Below are 17,500 nucleotides of genomic sequence, written 5' to 3' on the forward strand. Positions count from 1 at the left end.
TTTTTTAATACTCTAACAAAACAAGATTTGGTTTCCATATCAAGCCGGAATTGTTTTGGAAAGTTCAGCATTAATTTGTGTTATCTGAATTTGATTGCAGTGAATAGAATTATAAAGAATATATTGGAAAAAGAAAGCGTTGTCTTAGAAACACCCTTTGAGAGTGAAATTTATCTTGGGAGTACTTGTCAAGAAGCTATATGCTATCAATATAATGAACATTTACATGCCCAATTCTCAAATCTATCATAGACATTCCATATATAATCTACTTTTTATGGTTCAACGACATCCATTGATAGAGTTAAATGTTCTTCATCTTCGGTGTGACACAGCTTGCTGACAATAAGCCTACATACAAATTACTTTGGCTTTATTACTCAAATCCTATATCCTATAAAAGACATCACTTCGCCGCACTCCTTTGGAGGGAGGTATGCAATTCTTCCTTTTAATAAACACTGAAGGTATAATTCAGAATCTTGTTTGTATTATGATACCGCGATAATACATACACATGATAGAGAGCGGTACCACTGTATGTTGGTGCATTCTCTGTCACTGCCTCTCTTTGACTACAATCAGCCTTGGCGTAAACAAAATTAGTAATAGTGGCTGTATTTATCACTGGTGTGATTATCATGGTATTTATATCTTATGTCTTTTGCTATAAATATCTATAGTCAAAATATACTGCTGTCAGAAATTCTCAAACTTGTGACTATAGTGATCCCACTAGAAATATTATGATCTGAAAATAATTAGGCTTTCTCCTTTCTCACTGGACTTTTCACCGCATATGAGAGACAGGAAAATGATTTTTTGGCCTGTGAATTCTACGCACATTTTCTCTCTTTCCTTTCTATGGAAACAGTCTAGAGATCTTGGACACGGTGTACGATAGTATTACTGTGGTGTTTTATGATGCATTTGATGTAAATATTACAGTTACGATCGAGGTTGTGAAGAAAAAACTAATCACTTGGTTTGAAAAATATGTTTTATAAATTTCTGCATGCCTTCTTTGGTGTACTTTGATATTGACCTCTGCTTTGATTTTCGTTTATTTTGATATCATCCTTAGTTTTGATTTTCTCCTCTGTAGGATTCCTTATCCTTATCATGCCAAATGACTAACTGACTATTCACATAAGAGTTGAAAAGTCCATGAATATAGAGGTTATGGAATTTATAATTCTTTCATTTGGTAAATCATATGTATGTAGTCAAGTTGGAAGTGTATTGATAGTTCTTTTCTCTCGATAAATACAGAAGATAAGGATTCTAAATGCTTCATTGTGAAAAGTGTTCAACGTGAGCTTGGTAGACGGATAATGTATGAATGTATGGTCTTTTGCTGGTGAATGATTCCTCACATCTATAGTCTTTTGCTGGTGAATGATTCCTCACATCTATAGTCTTTTGCTGGTGAATGATCCCCATAGTAGTTTATCCTCTTAAGTAGTGATATTTGGTGTGTGTGGAGAGATAGATAGAGTGAGTGACTATGACTGTATATTGTTTTGGATGAGACTATGATATCGTCACTTCACTCATGTGTTTCAGGTATAGTCAGTCACTTACCTAGGCAGTTGATGTTTGTAGAATTTGAGAGAATTTCGTCAAGTCCTTCTGGTGATGATTATGGTATAATCCACGTCTGACATGGTTCCTATGGCTTGTTCTGTCTTCAAATGACAAGGTATCAGAGTCACTTACCCTGAAATACCCTCTGCGAAGCGCTTCGCATAGGGTATTTAAGGGTAAGTGACTGAGATACCATTTCATTTGAAGACAGGACTAGTCATACCAACTATGTCAGACGACTACCGAACATATAGTGACGCACAAAAAATACCCTGGGAAATGCCATCATCACCAGCAAGTGGCCTTCAAAAACTACTTGTCTTTTGCTGGTGAATGATTCCTCACTTCTATAGTCTTTTGCTGGTGAATGATTCCTCACTTCTATAGTCTTTTGCTGGTGAATGATTCCTCACTTCTATAGTCTTTTGCTGATGAATGATTCCTCACTTCTATAGTCTTTTGCTGGTGAATGATTCCTCACTTCTATAGTCTTTTGCTGATGAATGATTCCTCACTTCTATAATCTTTTGCTGGTGAATGATTCCTCACTTCCATAGTCGTTTGCTGGTGAATGATTCCTCACTTCTATAGTCTTTTGATGATAAATGATTCCTCACTTCTACTATAGTCTTTTGCTGGTGAATGATTCCTCAATTCTATAGTCTTTTGCTGGTGAATGATTCCTCACTTCTATAGTCTTTTGATGATAAATGATTCCTCACTTCTACTATAGTCTTTTGTTGGTGAATGATTCCTCACTTCTATAGTCGTTTGCTGGTGAATGATTCCTCACTTCTATAGTCTTTTGCTGATGAATGATTACTCACTTCTATAGTCTTTTGCTGATGAATGATTCCTCACTTCTATAGTCTTTTGCTGATGAATGATTCCTCACTTCTATAGTCTTTTGCTGATGAATGATTCCTCACTTCTATAGTCTTTTGCTGATGAATGATTACTCACTTCTATAGTCTTTTGCTGATGAATGATTACTCACTTCTATAGTCTTTTGCTGATGAATGATTCCTCACTTCTATAGTCTTTTGCTGATGAATGATTACTCACTTCTATAGTCTTTTGCTGATGAATGATTCCTCACTTCTAGTCTTTTGCTGATGAATGATTCCTCACTTCTAGTCTTTTGCCGATGAATGATTCCTCACTTCTATAGTCTTTTGCTGATGAATGATTCCTCACTTCTATAGTCTTTTGCTGGTGAATGATTCCTCACTTCTATAGTCTTTTGCTGGTGAATGATTCCTCACTTCTAGTCTTTTGCTGATGAATGATCCCTCACTTCTATAGTCTTTTGCTGATGAATGATTCCTCACTTCTATAGTCTTTTGCTGGTGAATGATTCCTCACTTCTATAGTCTTTTGCTGATGAATGATTCCTCACTTCTATAGTCTTTTGCTGATGAATGATTCCTCACTTCTATAGTCTTTTGCTGATGAATGATTCCTCACTTCTATAGACTTTTGCTGTTGAATGATCCCTCACTTCTATAGTCTTTTGCTGATGAATGATTCCTCACTTCTATAGTCTTTTGCTGATGAATGATTCCTCACTTCTATAGTCTTTTGCTGGTGAATGATTCCTCACTTCTATAGTCTTTTGCTGGTGAATGATTCCTCACTTCTAGTCTTTTGCTGATGAATGATTCCTCACTTCTATAGTCTTTTGCTGATGAATGATTCCTCACTTCTATAGTCTTTTGCTGGTGAATGATTCCTCACTTCTATAGTCTTTTGCTGGTGAATGATTCCTCACTTCCATAGTCTTTTGCTGGTGAATGATTCCTCACTTCTATAGTCTTTTGCTGATGAATGATTCCTCACTTCCATAGTCTTTTGCTGGTGAATGATTCCTCACTTCTATAGTCTTTTGCTGGTGAATGATTCCTTGCTTCTATAGTCTTTTGCTGGTGAATGATTCCTCACTTCTATAGTCTTTTGCTGGTGAATGATTCCTCACTTCCATAGTCTTTTGCTGGTGAATGATTCCTCACTTCCATAGTCTTTTGCTGGTGAATGATTCCTCACTTCCATAGTCTTTTGCTGGTGAATGATTCCTCACTTCTATAGTCTTTTGGTGATGAATGATTCCTCACTTCTATAGTCTTTTGCTGGTGAATGATTCCTTGCTTCTATAGTCTTTTGCTGGTGAATGATTCCTCACTTCTATAGTCTTTTGCTGGTGAATGATTCCTCACTTCCATAGTCTTTTGCTGGTGAATGATTCCTCACTTCTACAGTCTTTTGCTGGTGAATGATTCCTCACTTCTATAGTCTTTTGCTGGTGAATGATTCCTCACTTCTATAGTCTTTTGCTGGTGAATGATTCCTCACTTCCATAGTCTTTTGCTGGTGAATGATTCCTCACTTCTATAGTCTTTTGGTGATGAATGATTCCTCACTTCTATAGTCTTTTGCTGGTGAATGATTCCTTGCTTCTATAGTCTTTTGCTGGTGAATGATTCCTCACTTCTATAGTCTTTTGCTGGTGAATGATTCCTCACTTCTATAGTCTTTTCCTGGTGAATGATTCCTCACTTCTATAGTCTTTTGCTGGTGAAAGATTCCTCACTTCTATAGTCTTTTGTTGGTGAATGATTCCTTGCTTCTATAGTCTTTTGCTGGTGAATGATTCCTCACTTCTATAGTCTTTTGCTGGTGAATGATTCCTCACTTCTATAGTCTTTTGCTGGTGAATGATTCCTCACTTCTATAGTCTTTTGCTGGTGAATGATTCCTCACTTCTATAGTCTTTTGCTGGTGAATGATTCCTCACTTCTATAGTCTTTTGTTGGTGAATGATTCCTCACTTCTATAGTCTTTTGCTGGTGAATGATTCCTCACTTCTATAGTCTTTTGCTGGTGAATGATTCCTCACTTCTATAGTCTTTTGCTGGTGAATGATTCCTCACTTCTATAGTCTTTTGCTGGTGAATGATTCCTCACTTCTATAGTCTTTTGCTGATGAATGATTCCTCATTTCTACTATAGTCTTTTGCTGGTGAATGATTCCTCACTTCTACTATAGTCTTTTGCTGGTGAATGATTCCTCACTTCTATAGTCTTTTGCTGATGAATGATTCCTTACTTCTATAGTCTTTTGCTGGTGAATGATTCCTCACTTCTATAGTCTTTTGCTGATGAATGATTCCTCACTTCTACAGTCTTTTGCTGGTGAATGATTCCTCACTTCTATAGTCTTTTGGTGATGAATGATTCCTCACTTCTATAGTCTTTTGGTGATGAATGATTCCTCACTTCTTTAGTCTTTTGCTGATGAATGATTCCTCACTTCTATAGTCTTTTGCTGGTGAATGATTCCTCACTTCTATAGTCTTTTGCTGATGAATGATTCCTCACTTCTATAGTCTTTTGCTGATGAATAATTCCTCACTTCTATAGTCTTTTGCTGGTGAATGATTCCTCACTTCTATAGTCTTTTGCTTGTGAATGATTCCTCACTTCTATGGTCTTTTGCTGATGAATGATTCCTCACTTCTACTATAGTCTTTTGCTGGTGAATGATTCCTCACTTCTATAGTCTTTTGCTGATGAATGATTCCTCACTTCTATAGTCTTTTGGTGATGAATGATTCCTCACTTCTACTATAGTCTTTTGCTGGTGAATGATTCCTCACTTCTATAGTCTTTTGCTGGTGAATGATTCCTCACTTCTATAGTCTTTTGCTGGTGAATGATTCCTCACTTCTATAGTCTTTTGCTGGTGAATGATTCCTCACTTCTATAGTCTTTTGCTGGTGAATGATTCCTCACTTCTATATTTTTTTGCTGGTGAATGATTCCTCACTTCTATAGTCTTTTGCTGGTGAATGATTCCTCACTTCTATAGTCTTTTGCTGATGAATGATTCCTCACTTCTATAGTCTTTTGCTGATGAATGATTCCTCACTTCTATAGTCTTTTGCTGGTGAATGATTCCTCACTTCTATAGTCTTTTGCTGGTGAATGATTCCTCACTTCTATAGTCTTTTGCTGATGAATGATTCCTCACTTCTATAGTCTTTTGCTGGTGAATGATTCCTCACTTCTATAGTCTTTTCCTGGTGAATGATTCCTCACTTCTATGGTCTTTTGCTGATGAATGATTCCTCACTTCTATAGTCTTTTGCTGATGAATGATTCCTCACTTCTATAGTCTTTTGCTGGTGAATGATTCCTCACTTCTATAGTCTTTTGCTGATGAATGATTCCTCACTTCTATAGTCTTTTGCTGATGAATGATTCCTCACTTCTATAGTCTTTTGCTGGTGAATGATTCCTCACTTCTATAGTCTTTTGCTGATGAATGATTCCTCACTTCTATAGTCTTTTGCTGGTGAATGATTCTTCACTTCTATGGTCTTTTGCTGATGAATGATTCCTCACTTCTATAGTCTTTTGCTGATGAATGATTCCTCACTTCCATAGTCTTTTGCTGATGAATGATTCCTTCTATGGTCTTTTGCTGATGAATGATTCCTCACTTCTATAGTCTTTTGCTGATGAATGATTCCTCACTTCTATAGTCTTTTGCTGATGAATGATTCCTCACTTCTATAGTCTTTTGCTGATGAATGATTCCTCACTTCTATAGTCTTTTGCTGGTGAATGATTCCTCACTTCTATAGTCTTTTGCTGATGAATGATTCCTCACTTCTATAGTCTTTTGCTGGTGAATGATTCCTCACTTCTATAGTCTTTTCCTGGTGAATGATTCCTCACTTCTATGGTCTTTTGCTGATGAATGATTCCTCACTTCTATAGTCTTTTGCTGGTGAATGATTCCTCACTTCTATAGTCTTTTGCTGGTGAATGATTCCTCACTTCTATAGTCTTTTGCTGATGAATGATTCCTCACTTCTATAGTCTTTTGCTGATGAATGATTCCTCACTTCTATAGTCTTTTGCTGGTGAATGATTCCTCACTTCTATAGTCTTTTGCTGATGAATGATTCCTCACTTCTATAGTCTTTTGCTGGTGAATGATTCCTCACTTCTATAGTCTTTTCCTGGTGAATGATTCCTCACTTCTATGGTCTTTTGCTGATGAATGATTCCTCACTTCTATAGTCTTTTGTTGGTGAATGATTCCTTACTCCTATAGTCTTTTGCTGATGAATGATTCCTTATTTCTATAGTCTTTTGCTGATGAATGATTCGTCACTTCTATAGTCTTTTGCTGATGAATGATTCCTCACTTCTATAGTCTTTTGCTGGTGAATGATTCCTCACTTCTATAGTCTTTTGCTGGTGAATGATTCCTCACTTCTATAGTCTTTTGCTGATGAATGATTCCTCACTTCTATAGTCTTTTGCTGGTGAATGATTCCTCACTTCTATAGTCTTTTGCTGGTGAATGATTCCTCACTTCTATAGTCTTTTGCTGATGAATGATTCCTCACTTCTATAGTCTTTTGCTGATGAATGATTCCTCACTTCTATAGTCTTTTGCTGGTGAATGATTCCTCACTTCTATAGTCTTTTGGTGATGAATGATTCCTCACTTCTATAGTCTTTTGCTGGTGAATGATTCCTCACTTCTATAGTCTTTTCCTGGTGAATGATTCCTCACTTCTATGGTCTTTTGCTGATGAATGATTCCTCACTTCTATAGTCTTTTGTTGGTGAATGATTCCTTACTCCTATAGTCTTTTGCTGATGAATGATTCCTTATTTCTATAGTCTTTTGCTGATGAATGACTCGTCACTTCTATAGTCTTTTGCTGATGAATGATTCCTCACTTCTATAGTCTTTTGCTGGTGAATGATTCCTCACTTCTATAGTCTTTTGCTGGTGAATGATTCCTCACTTCTATAGTCTTTTGCTGATGAATGATTCCTCACTTCTATAGTCTTTTGCTGGTGAATGATTCCTCACTTCTATGGTCTTTTGCTGATGAATGATTCCTCACTTCTATGGTCTTTTGCTGGTGAATGATTCCTCACTTCCATAGTCTTTTGCTGGTGAATGATTCCTCACTTCTATAGTCTTTTGCTGGTGAATGATTCCTCACTTCTATAGTCTTTTGCTGGTGAATGATTCCTCACTTCTATAGTCTTTTGTTGGTGAATGATTCCTCACTTCTATAGTCTTTTGTTGATGAATGATTCCTCACTTCTATAGTCTTTTGCTGATGAATGATTCCTCACTTCCATAGTCTTTTGCTGGTGAATGATTCCTTACTTCTATAGTCTTTTGCTGGTGAATGATTCCTCACTTCTATAGTCTTTTGCTGATGAATGATTCCTCACTTCTGTAGTCTTTTGCTGGTGAATGATTCCTCACTTCTATAGTCTTTTGCTGGTGAATGATTCCTCACTTCTATAGTCTTTTGTTGATGAATGATTCCTCACTTCTATAGTCTTTTGTTGATGAATGATTCCTTACTTCTATAGTCTTTTGCTGGTGAATGATTCCTCACTTCTATAGTCTTTTGCTGATGAATGATTCCTCACTTCTATAGTCTTTTGTTGATGAATGATTCCTAACTTCCATAGTCTTTTGCTGGTGAATGATTCCTTACTTCTATAGTCTTTTGCTGGTGAATGATTCCTCACTTCTATAGTCTTTTGCTGGTGAATGATTCCTCACTTCTATAGTCTTTTGCTGATGAATGATTCCTCACTTCTATAGTCTTTTACTGATGAATGATTCCTCACTTCTATAGTCTTTTGCTGGTGAATGATTCCTCACTTCTATAGTCTTTTGCTGGTGAATGATTCCTTACTTCTATAGTCTTTTGCTGATGAATGATTCCTCACTTCTATAGTCTTTTGCTGGTGAATGATTCCTCACTTCTATAGTCTTTTGCTGATGAATGATTCCTTACTTCTATAGTCTTTTGCTGGTGAATGATTCCTCACTTCTATAGTCTTTTGCTGGTGAATGATTCCTCACTTCTATAGTCTTTTGCTGGTGAATGATTCCTCACTTCTATAGTCTTTTGCTGGTGAATGATTCCTTACTTCTATAGTCTTTTGCTGGTGAATGATTCCTCACTTCTATAGTCTTTTGGTGATGAATGATTCCTCACTTCTACTATAGTCTTTTGCTGGTGAATGATTCCTCACTTCTATAGTCTTTTGCTGGTGAACGATTCCTTACTTCCATAGTCTTTTGCTGGTGAACGATTCCTCACTTCTATAGTCTTTTGCTGATGAATGATTCCTCACTTCTGTAGTCTTTTGCTGGTGAACGATTCCTTACTTCCATAGTCTTTTGCTGGTGAATGATTCCTCACTTCTATAGTCTTTTGCTGGTGAATGATTCCTCACTTCTATAGTCTTTTGCTGATGAATGATTCCTCACTTCTGTAGTCTTTTGCTGGTGAATGATTCCTCACTTCTGTAGTCTTTTGCTGGTGAATGATTCCTCACTTCCATAGTCTTTTGCTGGTGAATGATTCCTCACTTCTATAGTCTTTTGCTGGTGAATGATTCCTCACTTCTATAGTCTTTTGCTGGTGAATGATTCCTCACTTCTATAGTCTTTTGCTGGTGAATGATTCCTCACTTCCATAGTCTTTTGCTGGTGAATGATTCCTCACTTCTATAGTCTTTTGCTGGTGAATGATTCCTCACTTCTATAGTCTTTTGGTGATGAATGATTCCTCACTTCTATAGTCTTTTACTGATGAATGATTCCTCACTTCTATAGTCTTTTGCTGGTGAATGATTCCTCACTTCTATAGTCTTTTGCTGGTGAATGATTCCTCACTTCTATAGTCTTTTGCTGGTGAATGATTCCTCACTTCTATAGTCTTTTGCTGGTGAATGATTCCTCACTTCTATAGTCTTTTGCTGGTGAATGATTCCTCACTTCTATAGTCTTTTGCTGATGAATGATTCCTCACTTCTATAGTCTTTTGCTGATGAATGATTCCTCACTTCTATAGTCTTTTGCTGATGAATGATTCCTCACTTCTATAGTCTTTTGCTGGTGAATGATTCCTCACTTCTATAGTCTTTTGCTGGTGAATGATTCCTCACTTCTATAGTCTTTTGCTGGTGAATGATTCCTCACTTCTATAGTCTTTTGCTGGTGAATGATTCCTCACTTCTATAGTCTTTTGCTGGTGAATGATTCCTCACTTCTATAGTCTTTTGCTGGTGAATGATTCCTCACTTCTATAGTCTTTTGCTGGTGAATGATTCCTCACTTCTATAGTCTTTTGCTGATGAATGATTCCTCACTTCTATAGTCTTTTGCTGGTGAATGATTCCTCACTTCTATAGTCTTTTGCTGGTGAATGATTCCTCACTTCTATAGTCTTTTGCTGATGAATGATTCCTCACTTCTATAGTCTTTTGCTGGTGAATGATTCCTCACTTCTATAGTCTTTTGCTGATGAATGATTCCTCACTTCTATAGTCTTTTGCTGGTGAATGATTCCTCACTTCTATAGTCTTTTGCTGATGAATGATTCCTCACTTCTATAGTCTTTTGCTGGTGAATGATTCCTCACTTCTATAGTCTTTTGCTGATGAATGATTCCTCACTTCTATAGTCTTTTGCTGGTGAATGATTCCTCACTTCTATAGTCTTTTGCTGATGAATGATTCCTCACTTCTATAGTCTTTTGCTGATGAATGATTCCTCACTTCTATAGTCTTTTGCTGGTGAATGATTCCTCACTTCTATAGTCTTTTGCTGATGAATGATTCCTCACTTCTATAGTCTTTTGCTGGTGAATGATTCCTCACTTCTATAGTCTTTTGCTGATGAATGATTCCTCACTTCTATAGTCTTTTGCTGATGAATGATTCCTCACTTCTATAGTCTTTTGCTGGTGAATGATTCCTCACTTCTATAGTCTTTTGCTGGTGAATGATTCCTCACTTCTATAGTCTTTTGCTGGTGAATGATTCCTCACTTCTATAGTCTTTTGCTGATGAATGATTCCTCACTTCTATAGTCTTTTGCTGATGAATGATTCCTCACTTCTATAGTCTTTTGCTGGTGAATGATTCCTCACTTCTATAGTCTTTTGCTGGTGAATGATTCCTCACTTCTATAGTCTTTTGCTGGTGAATGATTCCTCACTTCTATAGTCTTTTGCTGGTGAATGATTCCTCACTTCTATAGTCTTTTGCTGGTGAATGATTCCTCACTTCTATAGTCTTTTGCTGGTGAATGATTCCTTACTTCTATAGTCTTTTGCTGGTGAATGATTCCTCACTTCTATAGTCTTTTGCTGGTGAATGATTCCTCACTTCTATAGTCTTTTGCTGATGAATGATTCCTCACTTCTATAGTCTTTTGCTGGTGAATGATTCCTCACTTCTATGGTCTTTTGCTGATGAATGATTCCTTACTTCTATAGTCTTTTGCTGGTGAATGATTCCTCACTTCTATATTCTTTTGCTGGTGAATGATTCATCACTTCTATCGTCTTTTGCTGATGAATGATTCCTCACTTTTATAGTCTTTTGCTGATGAATGATTCCTCACGTCTAGTCTTTTGTTGGTGAATGATTCCTCACTTCTATGGTCTTTTGCTGATGAATGATTCCTTACTTCTATATTCTTTTGCTGGTGAATGATTCCTCACTTCTATCGTCTTTTGCTGATGAATGATTCCTCACTTTTATAGTCTTTTGCTGATGAATGATTCCTCACTTCCATAGTCTTTTGCTGGTGAATGATTCCTCACTTCTATAGTCTTTTGCTGATGAATGATTCCTCACTTCTGTAGTCTTTTGCTGGTGAATGATTCCTCACTTCTATAGTCTTTTGCTGATGAATGATTCCTTACTTCTATAGTCTTTTGCTGATGAATGATTCCTTACTTCTATAGTCTTTTGCTGATGAATGATTCCTCACTTCTATGGTCTTTTGCTGGTGAATGATTCCTCACTTCCATAGTCGTTTGCTGATGAATGATTCCTCACGTCTAGTCTTTTGCTGATGAATGATTCCTCACTTCTATAGTCTTTTGCTGATGAATGATTCCTCACTTCTACAGTCTTTTGCTGGTGAATGATTCCTCACTTCTACAGTCTTTTGCTGGTGAATGATTCCTCACTTCTATGGTCTTTTGCTGGTGAATGATTCCTTACTTCTATAGTCTTTTGCTGATGAATGATTCCTCACTTCTAGTCCTTTGCTGATGAATGATTCCTCACTTCTATAGTCTTTTGCTGGTGAATGATTCCTCACTTCTATATGCTTTTGCTGGTGAATGATTCCTCACTTCTAGTCCTTTGCTGATGAATGATTCCTCACTTCTAGTCCTTTGCTGATGAATGATTCCTCACTTCTATAGTCTTTTGTTGGTGAATGATTCCTCACTTCTATAGTCTTTTGCTGATGAATGATTCCTCACTTCTATAGTCTTTTGCTGGTGAATGATTCCTCACTTCTATAGTCTTTTGCTGGTGAATGATTCCTCACTTCTATAGTCTTTTGCTGATGAATGATTCCTCACTTCTATAGTCTTTTGCTGATGAATGATTCCTTACTTCTATAGTCTTTTGTTGGTGAATGATTCCTCACTTCTATAGTCTTTTGCTGGTGAATGATTCCTCACTTCTATAGTCTTTTGCTGATGAATGATTCTTTACGTCTATAGTCTTTTGCTGGTGAATGATTCCTCACTTCTATAGTCTTTTGCTGGTGAATGATTCCTCACTTCTATAGTCTTCTGCTGATGAATGATTCCTCACTTCTATAGTCTTTTGCTGATGAATGATTCCTCACTTCTATAGTCTTTTGCTGATGAATGATTCCTTACGTCTATAGTCTTTTGCTGATGAATGATTCCTCACTTCTATAGTCTTTTGCTGATGAATGATTCCTCACTTCTATAGTCTTTTGCTGATGAATGATTCCTTACTTCTATAATCTTTTGTTGGTGAATGATTCCTTACTTCTATGGTCTTTTGATGATGAATGATTCCTCACTTCTATAGTCTTTTGCTGGTGAATGATTCCTCACTTCTAATCTTTTGCTGATGAATGATTCCTTACTTCTATGGTCTTTTGCTGGTGAATGATTCCTCACTTCTATAGTCTTTAGCTGATGAATGATTCCCCACTTCTATGGTCTTTTGCTGGTGAATGATTCCTCACTTCCATAGTCTTTTGCTGGTGAATGATTCCTCACTTCTAGTCTTTTGCTGATGAATGATTCCTCACTTTTATAGTCTTTTGCTGGTGAATGATTCATCACTTCTATGGTCTTTTGCTGATGAATGATTCCTCACTTCTATAGTCTTTTGCTGATGAATGATTCCTCTCTTCTATAGTCTTTTGCTGATGAATGATTCCTCACTTCTATTGTCTTTTGCTGGTGAATGATTCCTCACTTCTATAATCTTTTACTGATGAATGATTCCTCACTTCTATAGTCTTTTGCTGATGAATGATTCCTCCCTTCTATGGTCTTTTGCTGATGAATGATTCCTCACTTGTATAGTCCTTTGCTGGTGAATGATTCCTTACTTCTATGGTCTTTTGCTGGTGAATGATTCCTCACTTCTATAGTCTATGACTATGGGGAATATTTTTTTAGTTTCTGAATGATGTATCGTCATTTCACTTAAAAGTTTTTGAGCTGTAGTCAGTCACTTAAATTAGTTGTTGATTGTTCTTGAAGTCCTTCTGGTGGTGAAGATGGGATTGTCCACGGTATTTCTTGTGCTGCACTGTACTGAGGGTAGTCGTCTGCCATATTTGCATGGCTAGTCCTGTCTTCAAATGACCCAACCTTAGAAGCACAAACAACAATCAACAACTGCTTTGTAGAAGATATATAAGTTCGAGTGACTCTAAGGCTGGGTCATTTGAAGGCAGGACTAGCCATGCAAACATGGCAGACGACTACCTGGAATACAGTGCAGCACAAGAAATACCGTGGACAATCCCATCTTCATCACCAGAACTTCTAGAAGCACAAACAACAATCAACAACTTAGGTAAGTGACTGACTACAACCAAAAACCTTTTAAGTGAAGTGACAATACATCATTCACAAAAAATGAAAAATTCCCCATAGTCAATAAGTCATTCCTCTCCTTTCAGAGGACATCCCCCTACATAAACGACTGGACTAGTGTGATGACCACACTCTACCCTGGTGCACGTTTCGCAGATGGCCGTTGGCATGTCTGACGTCACGTGTTCATTTGAACTGGTACCCGCGTTTCGCGCTTATGTGACGGCAGGACAAGCCAATGGAGTTTAGGGTACGACTGGCTACGGGTGAAATAATATTTTTGAGAAGTGACTTGTCGGTAGTTATAGTCAATTGTCCCACCATGCCTGGGTAGCGGGAGCCCACCATGCCTGGGTAGCCGGTTGTGTATGGGGTAAAGAGAGTAGTTGTAGGTTTTAATGTTTTTTATTTGATTTTGTTGTTAGTAAGCTGTAGCAGGAAGCTGTTAGTAGGCAGTATGGGGACTTTGTATGTGCCAAAGTCGGTCCACTGTCCAGTGTGTAAGTATTGGCGTCGGCCATCCCCCACTAGTTGTCATTGTGGGCCATGTCGGACCTCGATGGTCATGAAGAGGTCTGCTTGAACTCGAGGTGAGAGTTTGAGTTCTTCTCCATTTGGTCTTTTTACTGGGGTCATTCTGCAGAAGATTGGGTGGAACGGGGATTGGTGTGCATAGTTTGCTTTCATGAGTCCATCTCCTGGTTTGGACCATCCTCTGTTGCCGCACCATTTAGGGATGTAAAATGCTGATGTGTCATTGATGCTTCCCGTGTACCAGTTCATGGTGTCTCCGTGGACGCTAAATGTTTTTCTGTCCCCAGCTCTCATTTGTTCCATGAAACCCAACTGTAAAAGGAGGTTTAGTAGTTTTCTGCAGTAGAGGATATCTTAACTTGGGGGTTTTGTAGCCATTTGTCAAGCGTTAGATGAATTTCACTTGCTGATTTTAGTTCATTATAGATACCTGTAGTGTCCTTGTAGATCTCCAGGTATGGGGTGTCCGTGAATGATAAGGTTTCAATACTAGTACCTCCATAGACTTACAGGTCTTTCATTGTTGGGATCATGCTGTGCATTGTAATTCTAGTGTAACTATAGGTTTGCATCATATGTTCGATGTCTTTGAAACGTACAGTTTTTATAGCAGTTCCATCTGTACTCTTTATAGTCCATAAGTACAGTTGCATCCAGTCGATCTGGAGGAGGTACAGTTTTCGTCCTGAGAATGTTGCTTCGCCCGCAGCGTCAAATTCCCAGTATCTTCTTGTAGTTATGTCAACAAAGAAGGAGTTGTAGTTGATACATCTCTATTGGTCCATATATGAGTCTCCTTCTAGGTGGTGGTGTTTGTCACCGTCGTCGTCATCAGATCTCGGTCTCTTCTTCGGCGTCGCCTCTGAATACATCTTCTAGAATACTTTCTTTTAAGTAGGAGATTTCTTTGTCGAATCTCTTGAAGAGTCCGAGGAAGTCGTCACTTGTGATCATTCCTGGTGGAGGGTCCAGGGCTGAATTGTGGCTTCCTTTGTCAGAGAGTCATTTTATAGGTTTCCGGAGGAGGAATGTTTTTGTCGTTGTGTAGAGGGCATTACCGCCTGATGGTGGTACCCAGTAGTTGATATCTTTGTTGAGACAAAGATAGTTATTCTTGTTAACATTTCTGGTTCTTGGTGTTCTACATTTATCTCAAAGCATGCTCCCTCAAAGAGTAACTTGAAGTCATCAATTGTTATTTGACTGATTCTGGGTTCTTCGAACAGTCCGTATGATTTTCCAAGAAGGTTTTGTAGGTGGAATTGGTTCGCATCTCCTGTTCTTGTGACAATGCCTGTGTTCAGTTGGCCAATAAGTGCATTTAGTGTCAGTGATTTTCCGGTGCCCGTAGGTCCTTGAAGGACGAGAGTGTTGATCTTATATATTTTCTTGTCAGCTATGAGGGTGAACCATGTGAGGAAGTTTACTATATCTATTCTGTTTTCCTTGAAGAGACATTGGATCCATTTCATGTTGTTGATGTTGGGTGGACGTTTGGAGAGTAGTAGAGTAGTTCCAAGTTTTCAATGATGGAGCATTCACTTTGTTTTTGTTTTTCTTTGTTGTGGAACATGATGACTGACTTCTGCTTATCTTTATAATTACCACGGCAGAGGAGGTATAGTTGCTTGAATTCATCTTTTCTTGTTGATGAGGTCATTCACTGTCCTAGGTGTATAACGTTGGACTAGATCATCTAGGTAGTCAAATTCTTGAATTTTCTGGGTATTTTCTTCGTTAGTCCTCTGTTCTCTGTTTTCTGTCATGTATGGGCATGGACTGTCGACTGTGTCTTCAGGCTTGGTCTTGAAAAGTATTTGATTATCTGCTTAACGATTTCGTGACCAATACCAAAATAAGAAATTCTTTGAAGTCCGTATCTGATAAAGTAAAGTATCCATCTCTTAATATCTTTGACAAGTTGACAAGTTGCCTCCGCTTCGGCTCTGGCTCCAAGGTCAAGTCCCAGGAAGTTGATAATTGTATTCTATTGTCTTGATCTGTTGGTGGGGTGGCATCGGAAGGTGATGTGCCAGTGGTCACCGTGATCTGTGATGGTGAAGTTTGCTTTTCTTCCTCCGAGTCTTTGTGGTCTTGGTCTTGTGTGGACGATGAATATGAAGTAGCTTCCCGTTTCCGTTTGTTTATCATCTTCACTCCCTGCCAATCGCCCTCTGTTCATTTTGTCTTGTTCGTTGGGAAGCCTTTGAGGAGAATTGGGAGGTGTTGTGCATGGACTGCTCGGTCTTCCATTGGGAGTTCCCAATCTATGTTCATTGCTTCCTGTACTGCTTGTTCTATTTCTTTTTGGAGGTGGGCTGGAGCTTGAGCTGGAAGAGCTTCTTGAGGTTTCTGATGGAGGAATCTGAACTGCTACTGTTGAATGATGTTGATCTCTTTCCGACTGACTTCCTAGGAGTGCTTCTATCATTGCTAGTTGATCCTGACCTCTCCTTTCTAGATCGAATTGTTCTACTAGTTCCTTGTCCTCTTGTTGCCAGATTATCCACCCTGCTCCGAGCTTTAGGCAGTTCTCCGATCTTGGTGTTTTCAGGAGTTCCAGGAATGAAGTCCTCGTTACTTACGATAATACGTTCTTCAGGCACAGGATTTAGTTGTTCAGGAGTGGGCTCAATGACTTGAGATTCAGGTTGGGTGAGAATGCTTGGAGAAATTTGTGTTTTGCACAAGTCTATCAATTTCTGTCGGTGTCTTAGGACGTGGATGCAATACATCTTCGGCCATATTTTCATGCTCTGTTTGGTTGTCGGGATCACAAAAGAGGCACTGGGCATTTTAGACAATATCTGATAGGTCTGTCCCCTATGGTGCACCAGGGCAGAGTGTGGTCCTCACAGTAGTTCAATCGCTTTTGTAGGGGGATTTCCTCTGGAAAGGAAGGAATGACTGAATGACTATGGGGAATATTTTTTAGTTTCTGAATGATGTATCATCACTTCACTTGAGATTTTTTTTACCTGTAGTGTGTGTGTGTGTGTGTGTACACACACACACACACACATACCTAGGTTGTTGCTTGTTGTTTGGGCTTCTAGAATTTCTTGAATTCCTTCTGGTGGTGAAGATGGGATTGTCCACGGTATTTCTTGTGCTGCACTGTACTGAGGGTATTCGTCTGCCATATTTGCATGGCTAGTCCTGTCTTCAAATGACCCAGCCTTAGAGTCACTTCCACTTATACAACTTCTGCGAAGCTTTGCTTAAGGTATATAAGTGGAAGTGACTCTAAGGTTTGGTCATTAGAAGACAGAAATAGCCATCCAAACACGTCATATGACTACCCGGAATACAGTGCAGCACAAGAAATCCCCTGGTACGTACCATCATCTTCACCAGGACTACAAGAACTACTAGAAGCCCAGACAACTGTAAACAACTGACTGACTGACTACCAACTTAAAAGTTAT

The 17,500-nt window shown here is 38.3% G+C and overlaps 2 protein-coding genes across 2 annotated transcripts; both read right to left on the minus strand.

Moving 5' to 3' along the window:
• Positions 1–14,072: 14,072 nt before the first annotated feature.
• LOC138865428 (uncharacterized) lies at positions 14,073–15,026 on the minus strand. Its single transcript, XM_070135763.1, has 3 exons — positions 14,943–15,026; positions 14,583–14,845; positions 14,073–14,409 (listed from the first exon to the last, which is right to left on the minus strand). The coding sequence occupies exons 1-3, from the start codon at positions 15,024–15,026 to the stop codon at positions 14,073–14,075; spliced, it is 684 nt and encodes a 227-aa protein (XP_069991864.1).
• A 53-nt stretch (positions 15,027–15,079) lies between these two features.
• On the minus strand, positions 15,080–15,544 carry LOC113820177 (uncharacterized). The gene has a single exon (XM_027372455.2). It carries the CDS (start codon positions 15,542–15,544, stop codon positions 15,080–15,082), a length of 465 nt encoding a protein of 154 aa, XP_027228256.2.
• Positions 15,545–17,500: the final 1,956 nt, after the last annotated feature.

This window comes from Penaeus vannamei, chromosome 2 (assembly GCF_042767895.1).
Source record: "Penaeus vannamei isolate JL-2024 chromosome 2, ASM4276789v1, whole genome shotgun sequence".
In the NCBI taxonomy this organism is placed as follows: Eukaryota; Metazoa; Arthropoda; class Malacostraca; order Decapoda; family Penaeidae; genus Penaeus; species Penaeus vannamei.